Source organism: Drosophila nasuta, chromosome 2R (assembly GCF_023558535.2).
Source record: "Drosophila nasuta strain 15112-1781.00 chromosome 2R, ASM2355853v1, whole genome shotgun sequence".
NCBI classification, from domain to species: Eukaryota; Metazoa; Arthropoda; class Insecta; order Diptera; family Drosophilidae; genus Drosophila; species Drosophila nasuta.
The window spans coordinates 22,521,505-22,539,374 of record NC_083456.1 but is presented as its reverse complement, the minus strand read 5'-3'; the positions used below and the strand labels follow the sequence as shown (position 1 = coordinate 22,539,374).

Sequence of the window (17,870 nt, the reverse complement as noted above, 5' to 3'; positions counted from 1 at the left end):
TGACAAAAAGTCTCATGTCTTCTCGTCGTTTACCTCTCAAAAATATCACCTAACTAATTGGCAGGTATGCGCACTTCTCAGAATACCAGAATCCTGGCCAATCCCTTTGGAAAAACGGTAGCCAATGGCAAAAATGCCGAAATTGCCCGACAATAGCATCAAAAGGACACGCATTAGCAGAAGTCAACCGTTAGAATGCCGTCGATGGCGTGCGGCGCTCAGCTGGATTCTCTGCACAAAAATATCCTTGCTCATGTGCTGCTCATGTAAATCGGTCTGTCGCGTGGGCGTGCGAGGGGGCGTACCGCTGTGTCTGTGTCCACAGACTGTATGCAAAATGCCGCCGCCGCATGCAACCTGAAGATCCTATGAAATTAGCAACAGTAGACGGGTTAATTGTTTTTCTTCTTAGTCGCAAAAAGGGTTGACTTTTCCTTTGACTTTGACTTCGACTCTGACTGCGACTCGGCTGGAGTGGGCTGTGCCATGTCCGGTGACTTCTGTGGGGATTAGCAGGGATGAAAGAGGATGAGACGGGATTAAAGCATGCCGAACAACTAGCGACATCTTCAAAGCAGCGTCGAACAGAATCTATATACGCACTTGACTAAGAACACTAAAGTCAAAAGTCAATTCAGTAATTTTTGTTGAAAAGACAAAGAGTTGGAAAAACACACGAGAACTGAATTACCATGAAATCAAAATATTTATGTGGAAGTTTTTATACCCAGTCACCATTTGTAATAATAGTAAAACCTAGCGGTATTATTCTTAAAATATACTGAATTTATATATTGCAATAATTAAAAAATATACTGAAGTCTATATTTGGTATATTGATATAGTACTACATTCAAAATATACCATAGCATAATAAGCATACCAGACTGTCAGCTAAAACAGCTAAAAACCCGATTGCATTAGGAGTTTTTTTGCTATACTAAAGTATTTCGTAAATAACTTCTAAAATTTTGATCAAATTTGCAGGATTCATAAAAACTGTAGTTATTATTATATGAACCGAATTGCGATTCTAGCTTTTAATGTTGTTAAAATTATATAGTCTAAGAATATGTCAACAAGTATTAAAGAAGATGTATAAAAAGTAATTTTAAACTGTAGTAAACGCATTAACAAAATATTTTATAATAGAGAAATATGATTAAAGTTATTCATAGAAAACGTTTCGGTATTTAAGTTTTCTGCACATTATTTTCTCAATGACGTCCGCTAATTTACATGATGAATTCCAATCTAATCAAAATGCATATCTAATACAAATTATAGTAGTAACATACTCAACACTTTTGCGGTAGGTCCTCAAAGAAACGAAAGCCACTGACAAGCGAAGGCTACCGTTGCTGGTAATTAGGGTCAGGGGATGTTGTCCCCGTTGTCGCATTCTCAATGGCATAACACGTGCTCCTTGGTCTCCCGGCTCCTGGCTGTAATCATTTCGAGCTGCCAATTTCGAGCCCTTGCGGCACTCTTCGTTCCGCTGCACGACGCTTCGGGTTCGATTGCAGCTCTTAATCCTTTTTATCGCATTGCGCGAGTGCGCGTAATTTCCAGTTGCTCGAGCAGGAATGGACTGAAGACGGAGACGGAGTTGGATGGAGTTGAAGTTGGAGTTGGTGCTGGAGCTGGCCAGGGTCTTGAGCTGAAGGCGCGTAGATCATTTCGCAATGATAAATTAAGCGCTAAGAGTGTTTTCGTGTTCCTGCAAGACAATCCACTGTCAAGTCCGAGTAGATTGATTGTGCCCAGCTTGTGGCAGCTCCCTCCTATTCTTCCCCTCCTTGCTGCTCTTGTCACACATGTGCTGTTTACCTTTGGCTTTATGGCCACACTGTCAACGCAATGTCCGCCTGAATAAGCAACGACAATTTGCAATAGGACTTCGGTTTTTTTTTTTTTTGCATTTTCAGGGAAGTTTGTCTGACGCAAACAATTCAAGTCTTGGCTAAGACCAGTTTATGACACTCTCTCACTTACTTCGCTCTTCACTCCTCGTTCTCCTTCTCTCTAGCACTCTCTTGACTGGAAATCGAGTAGGTAGGCTGCCAATTTGAAAGATGATGCCTTGTTTAACATATTTCCAGAAGCCAACAGGTGCCAATGGGCTGTGATCAATCATTGCGAATCGATGTTTAATTAAGAACTCTTGTTAGCATTTGCCAACTATCGCTGCCTGTTCATCTCTCGCCTCATTTTCATTCCGAACTCCAACTTCAGCTACAGCTCCTGCTCCCCAGACCCAGCTACCCTTTTTTTTATTTGCGGCTCCCCGCCATTCCACATCAGCAACGCTGATTGCCAACAAAGGCTTGTTGAGTTCTGAATTCTTTTGAGCCCACTCACAGGATGAAACGCAGACTCGGACTCAATGCACAGCAGCTCGCTTTCATGATGTTTAAATTTGTCCTAATTAGATGACTATGAACGATGAATCAGCGTAAATTGCAAACATTCAGGCTTATGGGAGAAACACAGTTCGATTGGTATACACGATTCTGATATCGTTATAGAACGAAAATCTATAATAATTTTCTTAACAAAAATAATTGAAATTTATTTTAAATCTGGCAAAAAAATAAAATTTATATACAGAGAATTTTTCATTTTAATAAAATAAAGATAGCCACATTAATTCCAAGTAAAATTGTTCTGTTTATTTGGTTTTTATATTGTCTAGGTATATTTATATACTTATATACGCATGTTTGTTTGTTGTTTAGTTTTGTTTTTTTTCCATTTGTTGTTGTTCCATAAAATATACGTTTGAACTTACATAAATATCTACGCACAACAGATGCAACTATTCAGATACAATAATAATAGTAATAATAATTATAATTATAATAACTCATAGATTAATACACTATATACTTCCACTTAGGACTATGACAAATTGGGGTTTGTGTTTACATTTAATTTGCTATGCTTTATACAAAGACTTATGTACCACTAATTAAGTACTGCTAATTTACAAGATTTTCGTTATATAAATTTTATTTTGTTTTATTTTTGGATGGGGCTGAAACATTGCATATAAGCCTGTGAACGAGACTGCAAATCATAAAGTTTCAGTTAATTTTTAATATAACAAACTCTTAAAATCAAATTCATTTTTTAACTAAAAGTTTCTATAAAAGAAAAGAATAGAAGAGTTTAGATATTCTTCAGATTTGCAGCCTTGTTGCTTATTATAAATTCAGCCCGTGGTCGAGGATTTCTTTCTTGTTTTTGGTGCTTAACTAACTACAAGTAAGTTTTTGTTCACTGTATATTCCGAATTGCCCGAGTCAACTGAATCGCTGTTCATCGGGTGTATAAAAAGTGGTGTCATTATGATTACAATAAAGTATGTTACAATACATGCTGACTAAAGAGTGTGTGTATACCAGAAAGTATTGCGGTGCTAACTAAAGGATTCAATGTACAAGGCTCAACGAGGACAACAACAGTTTGCTGTTGCCCTAAAGTGCTGTTAGATCGTAGTCCTGCTTAATATGCTGCTGCAGATTGGTCATGAGATCGGATTGCTGTTGCTGCTGCTGCTGTTGATGATGATGCAGACCCGTATGCATTTGATTGTTATTGTTGTTGAGGTTGCTACTGTTGTTGTTGTTGTTATTATTGTTGTTATTATTATTGTTATTGCTGTGGTGCACTTGATGCTGTTGAGATCCTGGATATCCATTGCCATTATTGCCGTTGCCACAGCCCGTTAAGTTGGGCGCCTCCGAAACCGCAGGAATATACGGTGGATTGCCCAACGATGAGCTAACATCGCCAATGCTCTCCAGACTATCAGAACGTATGCACTGAAAGGGGGAAAATATTATATAATTTGTTAATAAAAGTCATAAACTTACATATGAAGTTCCGCTAAATCTAAGATGTGTAATTATATGGACTTTGTAAGAGTCAATTTACTAACTTTTGTCACCTTAACTCTTATAGTTTCTGAGTTCTAGGAATTTTAACTAGCGGACAGACAGCCAGACGAAAATAGCAAAAGTGAGGGGAACTTATATAATCTTATAAGTTTTTATGATAACCTTAACAACAAACTTAAGGCAACCTTAATGTTATCCTTCTATTTTCTACGTCTAGGTATTTAATATATACCAACGGACAGACAGACAGATCATAGAAATCGTTGCATTTACTTTATAAAAGTGTTGTCATTAAATTTGGTAACCTTAGCTGGAATTGTTCCCGAGTTTTATGTGGATTCACCAACGGACAGACAGACACACGGACAAAGTAAAGCTACAAGTTACACTTCAATTTTTTTTTCACCTCTTAAATGGAGCTTTGGTAACCTTTACTGCAATTGTTCCTCACCTCTAGTTGGGTTTACCAATGGACAGACAGACAGACGGACTAAGTAAAGCTACACGTTACACATCATCTCTTTTTCATCTTTTAAATGGAGCTTAAAGCGCATTTGGCAGATAGATAATTTCTCTCAAGCGAATTGAATGAGTCATAAAACGCTTTTTTGCTCAGCCCGGCTGTCAAAGTAATACGCTTTTATGGCTCAGCTTTTCTATCGTCGTAATCTCGTGTGCAAGTGCCACTTTCAGCTAATGTCATTGGTGCTCTAAGTGCTTCGCCGCTGTTGACTTTCAGCGCATGCAACCTACCTCATTCATCACCGGTGTCTGTTGCTGCTGTTGTTGCTGTTGTTGTTGCTGCTGCTGTTGCTGTTGTTGTTGCTGGGCCTGCTTCTTGGCACTGGCACGCTTAGTGGGCTTCTTGGCTACCGGTGTTGGATTGCCATTGGCATCGACGGTTTTCTTGCGCACATTCTTCGTGTTGGGCAGCTTGTTGTCCTTCTTCCACTTCATGCGCCGATTCTGGAACCAGATCTTGATCTGGCGCTCCGACAGCACCAGCGTATGGGCAATTTCGATGCGACGGCGTCGGGTCAGGTAGCGATTGTAGTGGAACTCCTTCTCCAGTTCGAGTATCTGGTGGCGTGTGTAGGCGGTGCGTTGGCGTTTCGGCTCCATGCCCGGTTGATAGGAGCCATTCGCTGCAAGAAAGAAGAGAGTGTGTGTGTTAAACAAGATGCATAATTAATGATTGGCAATATTTGCGAAAGGGTTGGGAGACTGAATGGGGAGAAGCGACGCGGCGATTAAGTCGCATCGCGGCACAATTAATACACTTCAAATGGAGTTTCATAATAAGCAGGAGGCGCAATAAATCTCCCATGATAAGTTGACAACCCCAAAAAGCGCGCCAAAAACTTTTCGACAAGCACCTTGAACCTCCCCCCAAAACAGCATTGCAGCCATCGAAGGGTAGCGAATATGATGAAGAACAAGCAACTATAAGAAGCTAAAGAAGAAGAAGAAGAAGTAAAAGGACGACGGGCGGATAGATGAAAGAGCTGCACTTACACAGCGCCAGTCCGCGGCAGTTGGACAGGATAATTAATCAAAATCAAATAATACAACTGCCTGTCTGTTTGCCTATCGGACGCGGAACGTTGACGCAGACTACTTGGAAAAAAGAGCACAACAACAACAACAGCATTTCACGTTTGTATTTAGTTTTTCCTTGAAATTAAACATTTCCCGCCTGCAGCTACCCTCAGAAAAAAAAGCCAACGCTTTACAGCCGCTGTATCCTTTTCCTGTTCCGTTTTTTATGCGCCACACCTGCTGCCCCGATTCAGGGCATTATCGTAACCCCGTTGCCTGCGGGTCCATCAAATGGAACAGACAGACGGCGGACAGACAGCCCATAAAATTTATATTCGCACCATCAATTTCAATTTTTTGGGGCCAGCTTCCAATGGCATCGAGATGGGATTGGGATTGCGACTGGAGTTGATATTTCTATTTTCGCCAGTGCTCTCTCCGTGCTTGACCAATCATATCCGGCGCACATCAAATTGTAATTTATAAAAATTTCATTGCACTGTGACAGACAGCTTTCGATTTGATATAAATATTTCAATCCCGGCTGCGTTTGCCGTTTGCCCAGACACCACGCAGATTAATGATGTTGTCCACTAGCCGCTGACAGCCAAGTGGGAACACACAAGGGGCACGGGGGAGGAGGCAGCAAGGGTAAGCTTTCTCCCTTTGGACTGTGCTTAAATGTTTCAAATCAATTGACGTAGGCCTTAAAGAGTTGTTGACAAGTTACAATGAAGAAGCAAGATGTATATAAAGTTCAACTTGACATTTTCTCTATATCAAAATATCAACATATTATGTTGAACTAGCTTTTTGGAATGAGGAAAGTACATACTCAGCATTTCTTCTGCAAATATTTTTAAAAAGTTGTTCTAATTCAATAAAAAATTTAATTTAATTTATCCACAATTCATTTAATTTAGGCAGATCTCATACATACTATACTACAATAATATATAATATTATCTCATTGTTGTTCTACGTATTGATAACAACAATAAGCACATTCAAATTTAATGCGATTTCAATTCTAAAATCAACAAAAGACGTTCTCAAGTTCAATTTGTGCACGCAAGGATATTCAATATAACTTTTTCTCTACAAATAAAAACATTGAAATGTATTTCTCAGAAATTCCTTGAAGAACAACTCATCGCATCAATTCGTCACGCTTTTTGTACGCAAATTCTTCAATGAGTTATTGATTTGATAACACAAAAAAAGAAAAACAAAACAAAAATAAAACATGGCCACAATGAAGTAAAAAAAAAAATGTGTAAAAAAAAACAAATCAAATAAACAATATCAATTACAAAGCCCCAGAGGCACAAGCAACACGAGCGAAGCACAAGGAACCAGAACAATGAAAATGAAACCATTCAAGGGTCCAACAAACCAACGATAACAACAACTACAACAACAACACCAGCTGCTGCGTCGGTGTCTTCAGAGTTCGACGCGAGTTGGCAGCGCTGGCGTTGGCGTTGGCAGCATGCTGCGTTAATTCGTTTTTAATAAGTGCGTATCATTTCATTTCAACATTTCAACGAAACGAAATGAAACGAGAAGGCGGAGAGGTGCCATGTCCATGTCCAGGAAGAGGCCTTCAAGTTGCCCAGTGTGGACTTGAGTCCAAGTCAAAGTCTCTGGTCCAAAGTGCAGCGTCATTGTTGCGGAGCGCGAAGCCAAAAGAGTGCCAATTGCAATTGCTTGGCAGCCAATTTATGAAACTGCCGAATCATACAAGGCCAAGGAAATCAAGATTGCACAAGCACAACAGAGGGGCAAACATAGCGTGAAACTGCTAAAGAGCGAGCTGCATGTTTTCTTTTCTTTTTTTTCTTTTTTTTTGGGAAAATTGGCGCTCTCTGGGGAATTGGCGGCGATTCTTAAACATATTAGTGCGTAGGACGATGACTTCCCCTCTCTCTTGCATGCTCTCTCTCTCTCTTTTTCCCTGTTTCTGTCGCTTGTTGTATGTATATGATGTGTCGAGTTATTATAATTGGCCCTGCCTCATGCACGGCTGTCGGCATGTTTGTCCCATCATATGATTTATCATGCATTTGTGACTCTACAGTTTCATTCATAGCCCGAGAGCGGGGGGAAACGAGTCAGTTTCAAAAAACAAAAAGAACGTTGAAAAACAAACTATGTCAGACGTTACTTAATAAGCATAATCTTTTTGTGTCGGCGGCTCAATTCAATTGTGGGTTAACTTCACTGCCAGAACAATATCTGACTCGATATCTCTTTAATCCACAAAACTGATCGTTAGCCCATTTAACTTGGGGTATTGTCTGAGGTGTGGTCCAACTTCCGGGCTTTACATTACGCTGCGATCGATTCATTCATTCGCAATCGCCGTGCAATTGAGTATTAACTGGGCAACTGGGCCACTTGATTAATTGACGCGATAGTGCGAGAGTGTGTAAATATTTTTGTGTAACGTCGCCAGGGCACGACCTGTGTTCGAAAGATATTTGACTCGTGCCAAGTTGAAAATATTGTACGTCTGTCAACTTTGATTTACCTGCTCATTCATCAAAATTCCCAACCCAAAACCAAAACCAAAATCCAGAGACCCAGACCTAAGACCTAAGACCAAACCCGTTTACGAAACTCTCTATGAAAAATGCTGGCGCTTGAAAACGTAAAAACAATGCGGCAAAAAGCGCAGTTTTTCGTGTGCAGCATTCAACATTAAATTAAACAAATGACAACAAATTAATTTCCAAGCAAAACACAACAACTCAAGTCAAGTCTCTCGCTTTGGCCCTAATGAATCTGGCGGTGCAAGGCGCGCATATTGCGCATACGCCGCATCGGCCAGTGTCAGCTTCACTTGAGTTCTAAATTGAATTCCATTTCAGGTTTCGCTAGGTTTTGTTACGTTTTTTCTTAACTTAATGTTTAGTATTGATGTTGCCAACTGTGAATTGTCGGCAACAATGTGTGGGTAAGGTTTAATGTGTGTGTGTATGTGTGTGTGTGTGTGTGTGTGCGCTCGTTTCATGAGCTCATGGAAAAAGGCAAGTCAACATCAGCATTTCAACAACAGCGGGAGCTGCATCAGCAGCTTGTCAAGTGACTTGCAATTTGTGGCAGGCAAATAAAAATAAACATGAGCTCATGCTACTTACAAGCACACACACATAACATATGCTATAGTACCACAAATCTCGTGTACTTAGAAACAATTGTCTTTATACATGTATATATCCCCGACTTATTTATTTAGCTACAAACTGAAGCTAAAGCTCAAGCACCCGCAGCAATTGAAGCTCAAAAAGTGCACACAACTCAAATTCTAAATTCGCCAAACAACACTTTAATAATAACTTTTACTGCATAAGGGAAAGACAGAGACGGAGACAAAAGACACAAAAGGCAAGACTGCAAAAAACACATGTTAATTTTAAGTTAATAAATAAAAAAAAAAATGGCACAATAAACGTGCCAAGTACTCGATCAATTTTTCAACAAAAATTTTAGCAAACGTCGTTTTGTTTTGCCGCACAAAAAATGTCTGAGAAGACATCAGAATGATTGATGTCACCTCACGTAGAATTTGTTCATTAATAAAACAATGATATGATTATAAAGCTTTTATATAATTTAGTGAATTATGTGCAAGTTTTTGGTTGATGAATCCGTTGTTCCTTATATGGAATTTGAAATTCGAAATAACAAACACTTTAATTTTATAATTTTAGCATTTAAAATTCGTAATGATTTTTTATATGCATATAATTTTATGATGATAGCAGAATTTACAACCGATTTTATAGTTTAAGTTTAAAATAAATTTGATAATATGCGAATCACAGCTATGATGACCAACTCTTGAGCTCAATGCTCAATAATGATGCAAATCTCAATTGCTATAATTAAAATATAAACGTAAGATAATAATGAAAACATATTTTAAAGATATTTTTGTAATTTGCATTTTAAAATGATTTCAGAAAGTATGTTGAAACCAGTTTTAAGCTGCAATACAGCATATAAATGCAATATATACCATTGATTGATTGAATGTGTAATTGGTTTTGAGGTAATAAAGCGTAGCAAAGTTCAAAAAACTTTTGTCAACAACTCTAAATTGATCATTTACAAACTATATTTAGAAAACTGAAGCTTCTGTTATATATTCTAATCAAAAAAAATCAGTATTCTACTTAACTCAACAACTTTACTATAGAAGTCTTTAAAAAGTCACTTTTAGTTTCTTTAATAATGATCTCATAGCAAAATATATAAACCCGCATAATTGTGTTTGCAGTTTTCTATAGTGTCTATATCGCCATTCATTCCTTAAGCCATAGTAGCAACAATGCTGACAATACCCCAAACATTTTCACTTTCCACAACGAACCTAATGACCAAAACTTGTTGTTGCTTGGCGAAACTGAAACTGCCACTTGTCCTAAAGCCGATACTGAAGCCATTTTCAAAAAGTTAGCTCTCAGCTGTGTATAGATTGTAAATAGTCTAAAAAATACAACAAAAAAAAAGAGTGTTATGACCAAAAGCAGAAAGACAAACAGCATCAAGTTAAGAAGCTCACGACTTTTTAAAGTCCGCAGCAACAATAGACGCGACCTTGAAGATTCGTTTCGTTTGGTTTCGTTTCGCTACGTTTCGAGACTTGCCACAAAAAGCACTCAAAGTTTTGTTGTTTGAGTGCTTGTTCGCTCGTCTTGGTGGTATTATTATGATACGCTGGAATTATTCTCGGACCAATAAAAGCGTCGCCAATTAATGCCAATTTCAATAATTCGCACAAGTTGAGAGGGCTTCCAGAACTTTATTGGCGCAAATTGGGCGAACTCGCAGCGCAGACTTTGAAGCGTCTCTTTTTCTGAATTCTGAGCTCCATTCACACTCGCACTCACAGTCACACTCACATTCACATGCATGTGATTTTTATATTCCATTGGGACGCTAATTACGCTTTGTTCGCCATAAGATACTCGAGTTGTATTTACAAATACAGCTACAGCTACAGCTACAGAGTTCCAGATGGCGGGGCGCATTCACAGTCACATTCACAGTCACATTCACAATCGCAGCCACAGCCAGAGTCACAGTCTCTCAGCTGTTCGTGCCTCATCTGTCATAAAAGGCGAACTTCTTAATTTTTACTGCGTCATTTTCATCATTGTCATGCCCTGGGCTTGGGCCAGTGCTGAGGTCTGGTCTCTGAGCTCAGTCTCTCGACAGCGTTTTTGCAAAAAGGCAATAGGAGATAACCTGAGTTGGGCTTACGTTTTACAGCATCTCGGTCGCATCTGGGTCTCGGTCTGGGTCTGGGTCTGAGTCTGAGTCTGAGTTTCAGTCTCAGTCTGGGTATGGGCTTGCACATTTTGTATTTGCCGCTTGCTGATGAGGTTTTTCGCAAGTCATCGGGTAACTGTGAGCCTGGCCTCTGTGGCACACTGGAAACTTAATCGTGGACTTGCCATTGAAATTCAGTTACAAGGCTGGCCACGTTTTTCAGTGACTATGACTATGACTATGACTACGAGTATGACTATCAATATATGAGGCTAAAACATGAATACAACAACAACAACAACAACTACAATGAGAATGTGCGAATCCAGTTGTTGTTATTGAATGTTATGTGGAACGCGTTCTCGCCGATCATCTGCATAAATTCTTGAATAAACTGAGGCTATCGTGCATGAAATCAATATTCTGCCTTAATTCGCATGCATCCATTTGAGTGTGTTATGACTATACAAGTATTATTCATGGCGGTATTTTGGATTGAGGTTGCAAGTATTTCTTGAGGTATTTTGATATTATTGCCAATAAAAATGTATGTTAATATAGCAGAAATCTATTACTATTATTATTATCTTATTAAAATAACAAATACAACTCCTTATTGAAATGAGACGAGCTGGAGAGAATATGTAAGTAAGTTTAAAAGTACAAACTTTTTAATAGATCAACTATCAAAATACATATGATTGAAAATAAAACGAGAACACATTTTACAGCTTTTAAACTAAAAGATTATTCAAAAATAATTTCGAATTGCAACTAAACAAATAATTTGTATTAAACTTATTTAAAGTGGGAATCTGCAAAATGGTTTCGCTTAACAAAAAGTGCAATGCAATCGAATGACGTATTATTATTTCCCGACTTCCCATATATATTTCAAATTGATGAATATATCTAGTACTCATGTTCCGCAATCAATAATGCTTTGTTTTGTCCTCAACTGAATTAAACTAAATTTTAATTTGGTTGTGCCGTCAGTTAAGAGCGTTGTCAACACCTTAAATTATTTGCACGAAAGCCAAATTGTTCTCTAAATACTCACACTTTGGCAAATTATAGCTGTGACTGTCGTTATTTGTCGTTGTCGTTGTCGTTGTTATTGTGCTCGCCCGAAGGCGAATTATACAAATTGGTTGGGCCAGTTGAGACCACACGCCACCTGATACGCACGCCAAGTCTGATTTGGAGCCTAGGTAAGCGCTTGCTAACCGAGTGTAAGTCATTTGTAACAAAAACAAAAAAAAAAGAGCTGAGAACGACAACGAGCAGGCAAACAGATGCACAGGCTGAGAAAGTCGGGAGCCGGGAGTCTGGAGAGTCTGGGAGGTGGGGAACTCTGAGAAACTGGGAAGAGCCGCATTCCGTATAACGAGAGAGATGATGCACTGGCGATAATCAAGTTTCGTCTTGTTTTCGTAGTCGTGCGCTCATGATAAATGTCACAACATTAACATCAAATGACACGGACCATCCGTCACTCAGTCGGAGTTTTGTTTTGCCCCTGAGCGATCTCTGCTCTCTGTCTGTCTCTGTCCATCTGTCTGTGCGTCTCTGCGCTGTGTGTTCGACCATCGAACTACTTCGATTTGATGCTCATCAGCATAGCTAATCCCCCCAGTGTCAGTGTCGCACGTCGAGATTGTGTCTATGTCTTTGCAACTGTATCTGAATCTGAATCTGTATCTTTGTCTCTGCGACTGAAACTGAAATTGAAGACTGAACGCGTGGCGAAACCTAATGATATAATTGGCCATTCGGGTCAAGGTTATGCTTAATTGGAGTGCATCAATGGGAGTTGCATAGTCGCATCAACTAAGCAAGTAGCTCGCTAATTAAAAAGCCATTTATCAGTCGAGCCTAGAACCTCCCTCGCCTCCCTTTCGTAATGCACTCGCCAACACCTGAACCTGTCGACCCATTGTCAGCTGTCATTGCCTGGAGCCAGTCCAGTTGTGTGTGGTGTGTGGTGTGTGGTGTGCGGTGTGTGTTGTGACCATGCGCGGTAGCCAATTTTGAGTAGAATTAAAACAATAAGCGCTGACAAACGTCGCTTTTTGATAATGGAACTCAACACATGGCTGCTCAATGAATTTGGTTTTAGGCCAGTTAATGTTCCGCCGCGCCGCGACAATTAATGGTAATTATCTATCGAAGCTGACATTCAAATGCGTGTATAACCACATACTCATACTCCGAGTCGCTGAGCCACCTGGGTATTGGGCATATTCAGAATTGAGCATTTGTGGCATTTGGGTATTCGCTTTGCTGTCCACCAAGTTCATTCGCTCATCGAGTCGCTCTCGAGTCATAGTGAATGGAAACCTGTTTCAGCAGCCCACATTCAAAATGTTCGGTGTGAAAATTTAATAAAAAGATAACAGACACATTGTCGGAAACTTAAAATTGATGCTAAATTAAATGTGGTCTTAGTAAAATAATAAAGTTGTATAAATTTGAGAGAAGCTAGATTTTAAATTGAGGAATTGCGCTGTTTTCAATTAACTGACTTCCATATTCGAAAAGATATAAATCTTGTTGAACACAACAATAAATGAGCTAACGAATATTTTTTGTTAAAACAAAAAAAAAACATTTCAATTCACAATGTTATTTAATGCATTTAATACGAATTTGTTTTTTATTTAATGAAAAATGTTATGCAAAAAAATGTTTGTTTTAGATTGATGATATCAATAAAGGCCGATAAGAATATTATCAAACTTTCAATCGACATTTACGATCAAAAATGTTTAAAATAAATGTCATTTTTAAATTCTATTGTTTTCAAATATATAAATATTTAAAATCAAGACACATATTTTAATATAAATGAGGGAAGTTTAATACAATAAATAATTGTATATAAAATTAATTTATAATCCTTTTGAACAATTAGTAAACCAAAACATTACAGATTAAACGCTTCTTTGTTTTTATGTTTTTAATAAATTGTCATAATTGAAATCAATAAATGAATCGCTTTTCTTTTGATTTTCAATAATTGGGTTACTCGACTATTTTTGTATAGACAAAATGTATTTTAAGAAACAGAATGAGCTATAGAATGACTATAGAATGACAAGCGAATCCACTTGAAGGAAGTCGCAAGTGTTGAAAGAGCACGCAGAGCCATTTGTATAGTCGAGTGGCAGTTGCATAAAGATACAAATAATGTATGTAGCATATAGGGAGATGTGTGTAATGCTCATATATGAATATGTCACTCGCCAAACTCTGCCCTCAGCAGAAGGCGTGCCATTCTTGATTTTGATTAATGAGCGCGAAGCGTAGTTTTTTCTCTTTTTTTTCGTTGGTCTTTTAGTAATTTTTTCTTCTGCCTGCGTTTCTTTTTTTTGCCAAAGTCGAGCATTACAAAGTCTGTCAGTGGATCACGTGGGTGTTGGCAGCTAAGTAATTTAATTAGCATACCAAAATGGGGCACAGTCTGTTTTGTGGGTGCATCAACAAGATATGAAAGTGAGAGACGTGTCTACTTACCAACACCCGCTACATGAATCTTCTTCATCCAAGGGTAAATGATGCGCTCCCCGTCTGTTGTCTCTGCCATCAGATCGTCATCACTATCGGAGTCCAGATCATCGTCGTTGTCATTGGACGCCAACTCGTCTGGCGAACGATCGAGCATGAGACGATCCTCTTCAGACATATCCTACATAAGAATCAACAATATTCATGAGCTTTCTTGAGAATAATTGAACTAATTGAAATGTTTTTACATTTTCAGATCCCATATCATCACAGTGTAGAACTTCTTGCAATTGTTGACCAGTTGGCGCGGCTTCTTCAAGACGCTTCTCCAATTTTAAGCCTATTGTGTAAAAGTAAAAGTTAATTGTTTTCAAATATTAATACTACAACATGTTTAATTACAAATAAGTTAATGAATATCAATTGAATTAATTAAAAGTTTCATGTAATGTTTGAGGACTAAAGGGATGTGTATACTAATTATTTAAACTGTATAATATATAGTATACATGTATTTAGATTAAAGTACATACCAAAGTACCTTAAATCGAATTATTATCATAAAACTTATTAAACGTTGGCATTTTTCAACATTTATTTCTAATAATGAACTGAATTTATGAATCTTAAATATTGTTTTATTTAAATTCATAAATGGCAATATAACATTTTTGTATGATAACATATGTTTGTATTTTATACTTTTCAAATTTAAATATATATATTTAAAATGAACAAAGGAAGAACATACTTTAAATTCTTTGTACTCAATCAAATTTAGCTACACATGTTAGTAGTTATCTTGAATTAAAAGTTGCTTTTTATACGAAATCTTAAATAGAAATACTAAATAAAACCTACATGAATGTTGATGCTACAAAATGTGTTGAAAATTTAATTATTTAATCTAGACATATTAAGGTTAATTTTATTAAATAAATGAACATTTTTTTTAGTTCATTTTAACATTTTGCATAGTTGACTGCATTCAAATGTTGAAAGGAATGTTATGAATTTAATGGATTATTATTACGGTTAATTTTATTAAATAAATTATTATTTTTTTTTAGTTCATATTAACATTTTGCATAGTTGACTGCATTCAAATGTTGAAAATAATGTTATGCATTTAATGACCTAATCCATATATAAAATATATACTTTTTGAAAGTAATTCTTATTTTAAAGTTCCTATTAATATTTAAGCATATTTGATTCCCCATTCGAGTTATTAAAACTATGTTTTACTTGGTTTTAAGTATCTTATTTTGTTTTCTATATGTCACCCACCTAATTCCTGCAGACCCAGTGAGGTGTTCGTTGGCGGTTCGGTTGATGAGCACTGCAGTGGCAGGTCCATCATCTGAGAGGAGAGTGGCGAATGGCCCTGAGAGTGCGAACTGCCCACGCTGCCGTTGGTGGTGCCGTAGTAGCCACCATAGTATCCATTGGAGGCATTGGAGGTGTTGCTGTTTGGCACATTCACCGACGGCGGCGGCCCATAGCCACCCTCGGAGTGCACCACGCCGGCGGAGATGTACTCGGGGGCATGGTGCACGGCAGCAGCGGCTGCGGCCGCCGCATGATGGCCATAGTAGCCAAGGCTCTGGTGCGGATGCGTGTGCGGATGATGGGAGGGCGGCGTGGTCACATAGTTCGATGTGTAGCCGGCATTCTGGTGATGGTGGCCCGAGAGTGCGCTGTTGCTGTGATGATGCGAGTGCGGGAGCTGTTGGTTGTGGTGATGCGCTGCGGCGGCCATATAATCATTGACCATTTCCGCCGGATGTGTGGCGTGCGGGTGGCCCGACATGCCAGGGCCGCCGCTGCCAGCCAGTGCACCGCCCCCGCCGCCACCACCGCCGACCCCAACGCCAACGCCAACACCGACACCAACACCGACGCCAACGCCACCCATGTGACCCGTCGAGGCGGTCATGGAGTAGTGACCATTGTAGTGATGATAGTCATCGGCAACCGGCGGGAACTTTGGATCCAGGCCATTGCCCATGGACATGGGGCTCTGGACGTGATGCGGTGCATGTGGATAACCCATGAGGAATGAGCTCATTGTGTTTAATTAATTTCTTGGGTGCTATGCTAAAACTTTCGCTAGGCTCTTGCTTTTCGTCGATTCCAACGCGATGAGCACATATTTTATTTGAATCTTCACTTATTGGCACTCACTTTCTGCTCTCTCTGCACATTCAATATGATCACTTTATTTGCAGTGTGGCAGCATTGATATTGTAATATATATATTTATTAATATTATATTGAGCACTACGCGGCGAATGTCGCACAACCGGCGCGTTCAAAATGTTGCAAACAAGCGGCGTAAACAACACAAAATAATGCCAAACAATTCAGATGAAACATTCAAAAAACACCAAAAAATCGACGCGTCTGATCACGAATCACGAGTGCGAGTGCGAATGCGAACCGTTCAATTCGAGCCGTTCTTTTGTTATGAATACGAGTGAACGCTCAGAGCGCAAGCGAACCTGTTTTTCTTACTTCTGTTGCCCTCCTTCTACTGTTCATATTGCTGCTGCCGTCGCTGTTGCTGTTGCTGTTGCTGCTGTCCTCTCACTCTCTCGCTCTCGCTCTCTCTCTGCGCTCCGAAACGCACCGTGCAAATCGCCATTGCCATTGACAGCCAGCGATGACGTCGACCGTTGAGTTTCGAAACTCGATTTACTGGTTTTGTTTTTGTTTTGCTCAAAGCACAACAACAACAACACTACTCAAAGGCCAGCCCACACGCAGTGAGAACTCTGTGGCCATGGCAGCACGCCATTTTCAACCACCAAACTGCCAGCAAGTTGGCAGAGTGCCGCATGCTGTTGTGTGAGCGAGATAACATGACGTTTGGTCACACCCCTTCAAAGTTGTTGCTCAGCTCAATGTGGAGACAGTCGAGGCCAAAATAATGGGCAGAGCTGAGTAGTTTGAAAGAGCCTTTAATACGGTGAAGTAATTGATAATGAAAATAAATATAATAAAATTAACAATAAATTAACAATATTTAATAAAAAACTAACTTTAAATGAATTTATTATTAAAAAATACTACTAATGAACATAACCAATACCAAAGGTACGCCTTTACTAGAGTATGTAGAATTTTATATTTTTAATATTGTTTTATTTATTTATTGTTTATTATTTTTATTTATTACTATAATAGTTATTCAAAATTATAGCCGTTGTAATAAGAATAAAAATTTATTATTATTTAGCGTATGTTTAATTTCATTATATATTATTTTTAAGTATATTTGATACTGTAAATAATAAAAAAAATTAAAGCGAATATGCTAAAATTGTAAATTAAACTATAATATTTATTTGGCTATTGTGCGTTAAAAACACTGTCAGCACTAACATGTCATAGAAGCTACTGTAAGTCAAGGCACACACCTTTTCGTGGCTGTGACTGTATCTTTCGATGGGCACCACAACTGCTGCTAGCTGAGTGAGAGTTGCCTTATGTGTGTGTGTGTGCGTGTGTGTTTGAGCGAGAGTATGAGTGTTGCTTTTGTAGTCTTCGGCCATGGCGCACGCTCAAAATTCGAGACGAAAAAAGAATAAAAACTGCCCTCATCGACTCGCATCGCGTCGTGCGTGGCCAACAAGCACC

General features: G+C 38.7%; 1 protein-coding gene across 1 annotated transcript; it reads right to left on the bottom strand.

Annotated features, from left to right (window-relative positions):
- Positions 1-2,655: 2,655 nt before the first annotated feature.
- On the bottom strand, positions 2,656-16,708 carry LOC132784948 (homeotic protein deformed). Its single transcript, XM_060790878.1, has 5 exons — positions 15,519-16,708; positions 14,477-14,568; positions 14,238-14,409; positions 4,656-5,047; positions 2,656-3,827 (listed from the first exon to the last, which is right to left on the bottom strand). The coding sequence occupies exons 1-5, from the start codon at positions 16,297-16,299 to the stop codon at positions 3,480-3,482; spliced, it is 1,785 nt and encodes a 594-aa protein (XP_060646861.1). The 5' UTR covers positions 16,300-16,708; the 3' UTR covers positions 2,656-3,479.
- Between the last annotated feature and the right edge of the window lie 1,162 nt (positions 16,709-17,870).

Bases quoted from the DNA above. Each gene is read 5' to 3' on its own strand.
- LOC132784948 (XM_060790878.1), bottom strand. From the start codon at position 16,299: ATGAGCTCATTCCTCATGGGTTATCCACATGCACCGCATCACGTCCAG. The intron at 14,410-14,476 runs GTAAAAACATTT...ATTCTTATGTAG, and splicing joins ATGATATGGGATCTGAAAAT to GATATGTCTGAAGAGGATCG. The intron at 3,828-4,655 runs GTAGGTTGCATG...TCCCCCTTTCAG, and splicing joins AGACACCGGTGATGAATGAG to TGCATACGTTCTGATAGTCT.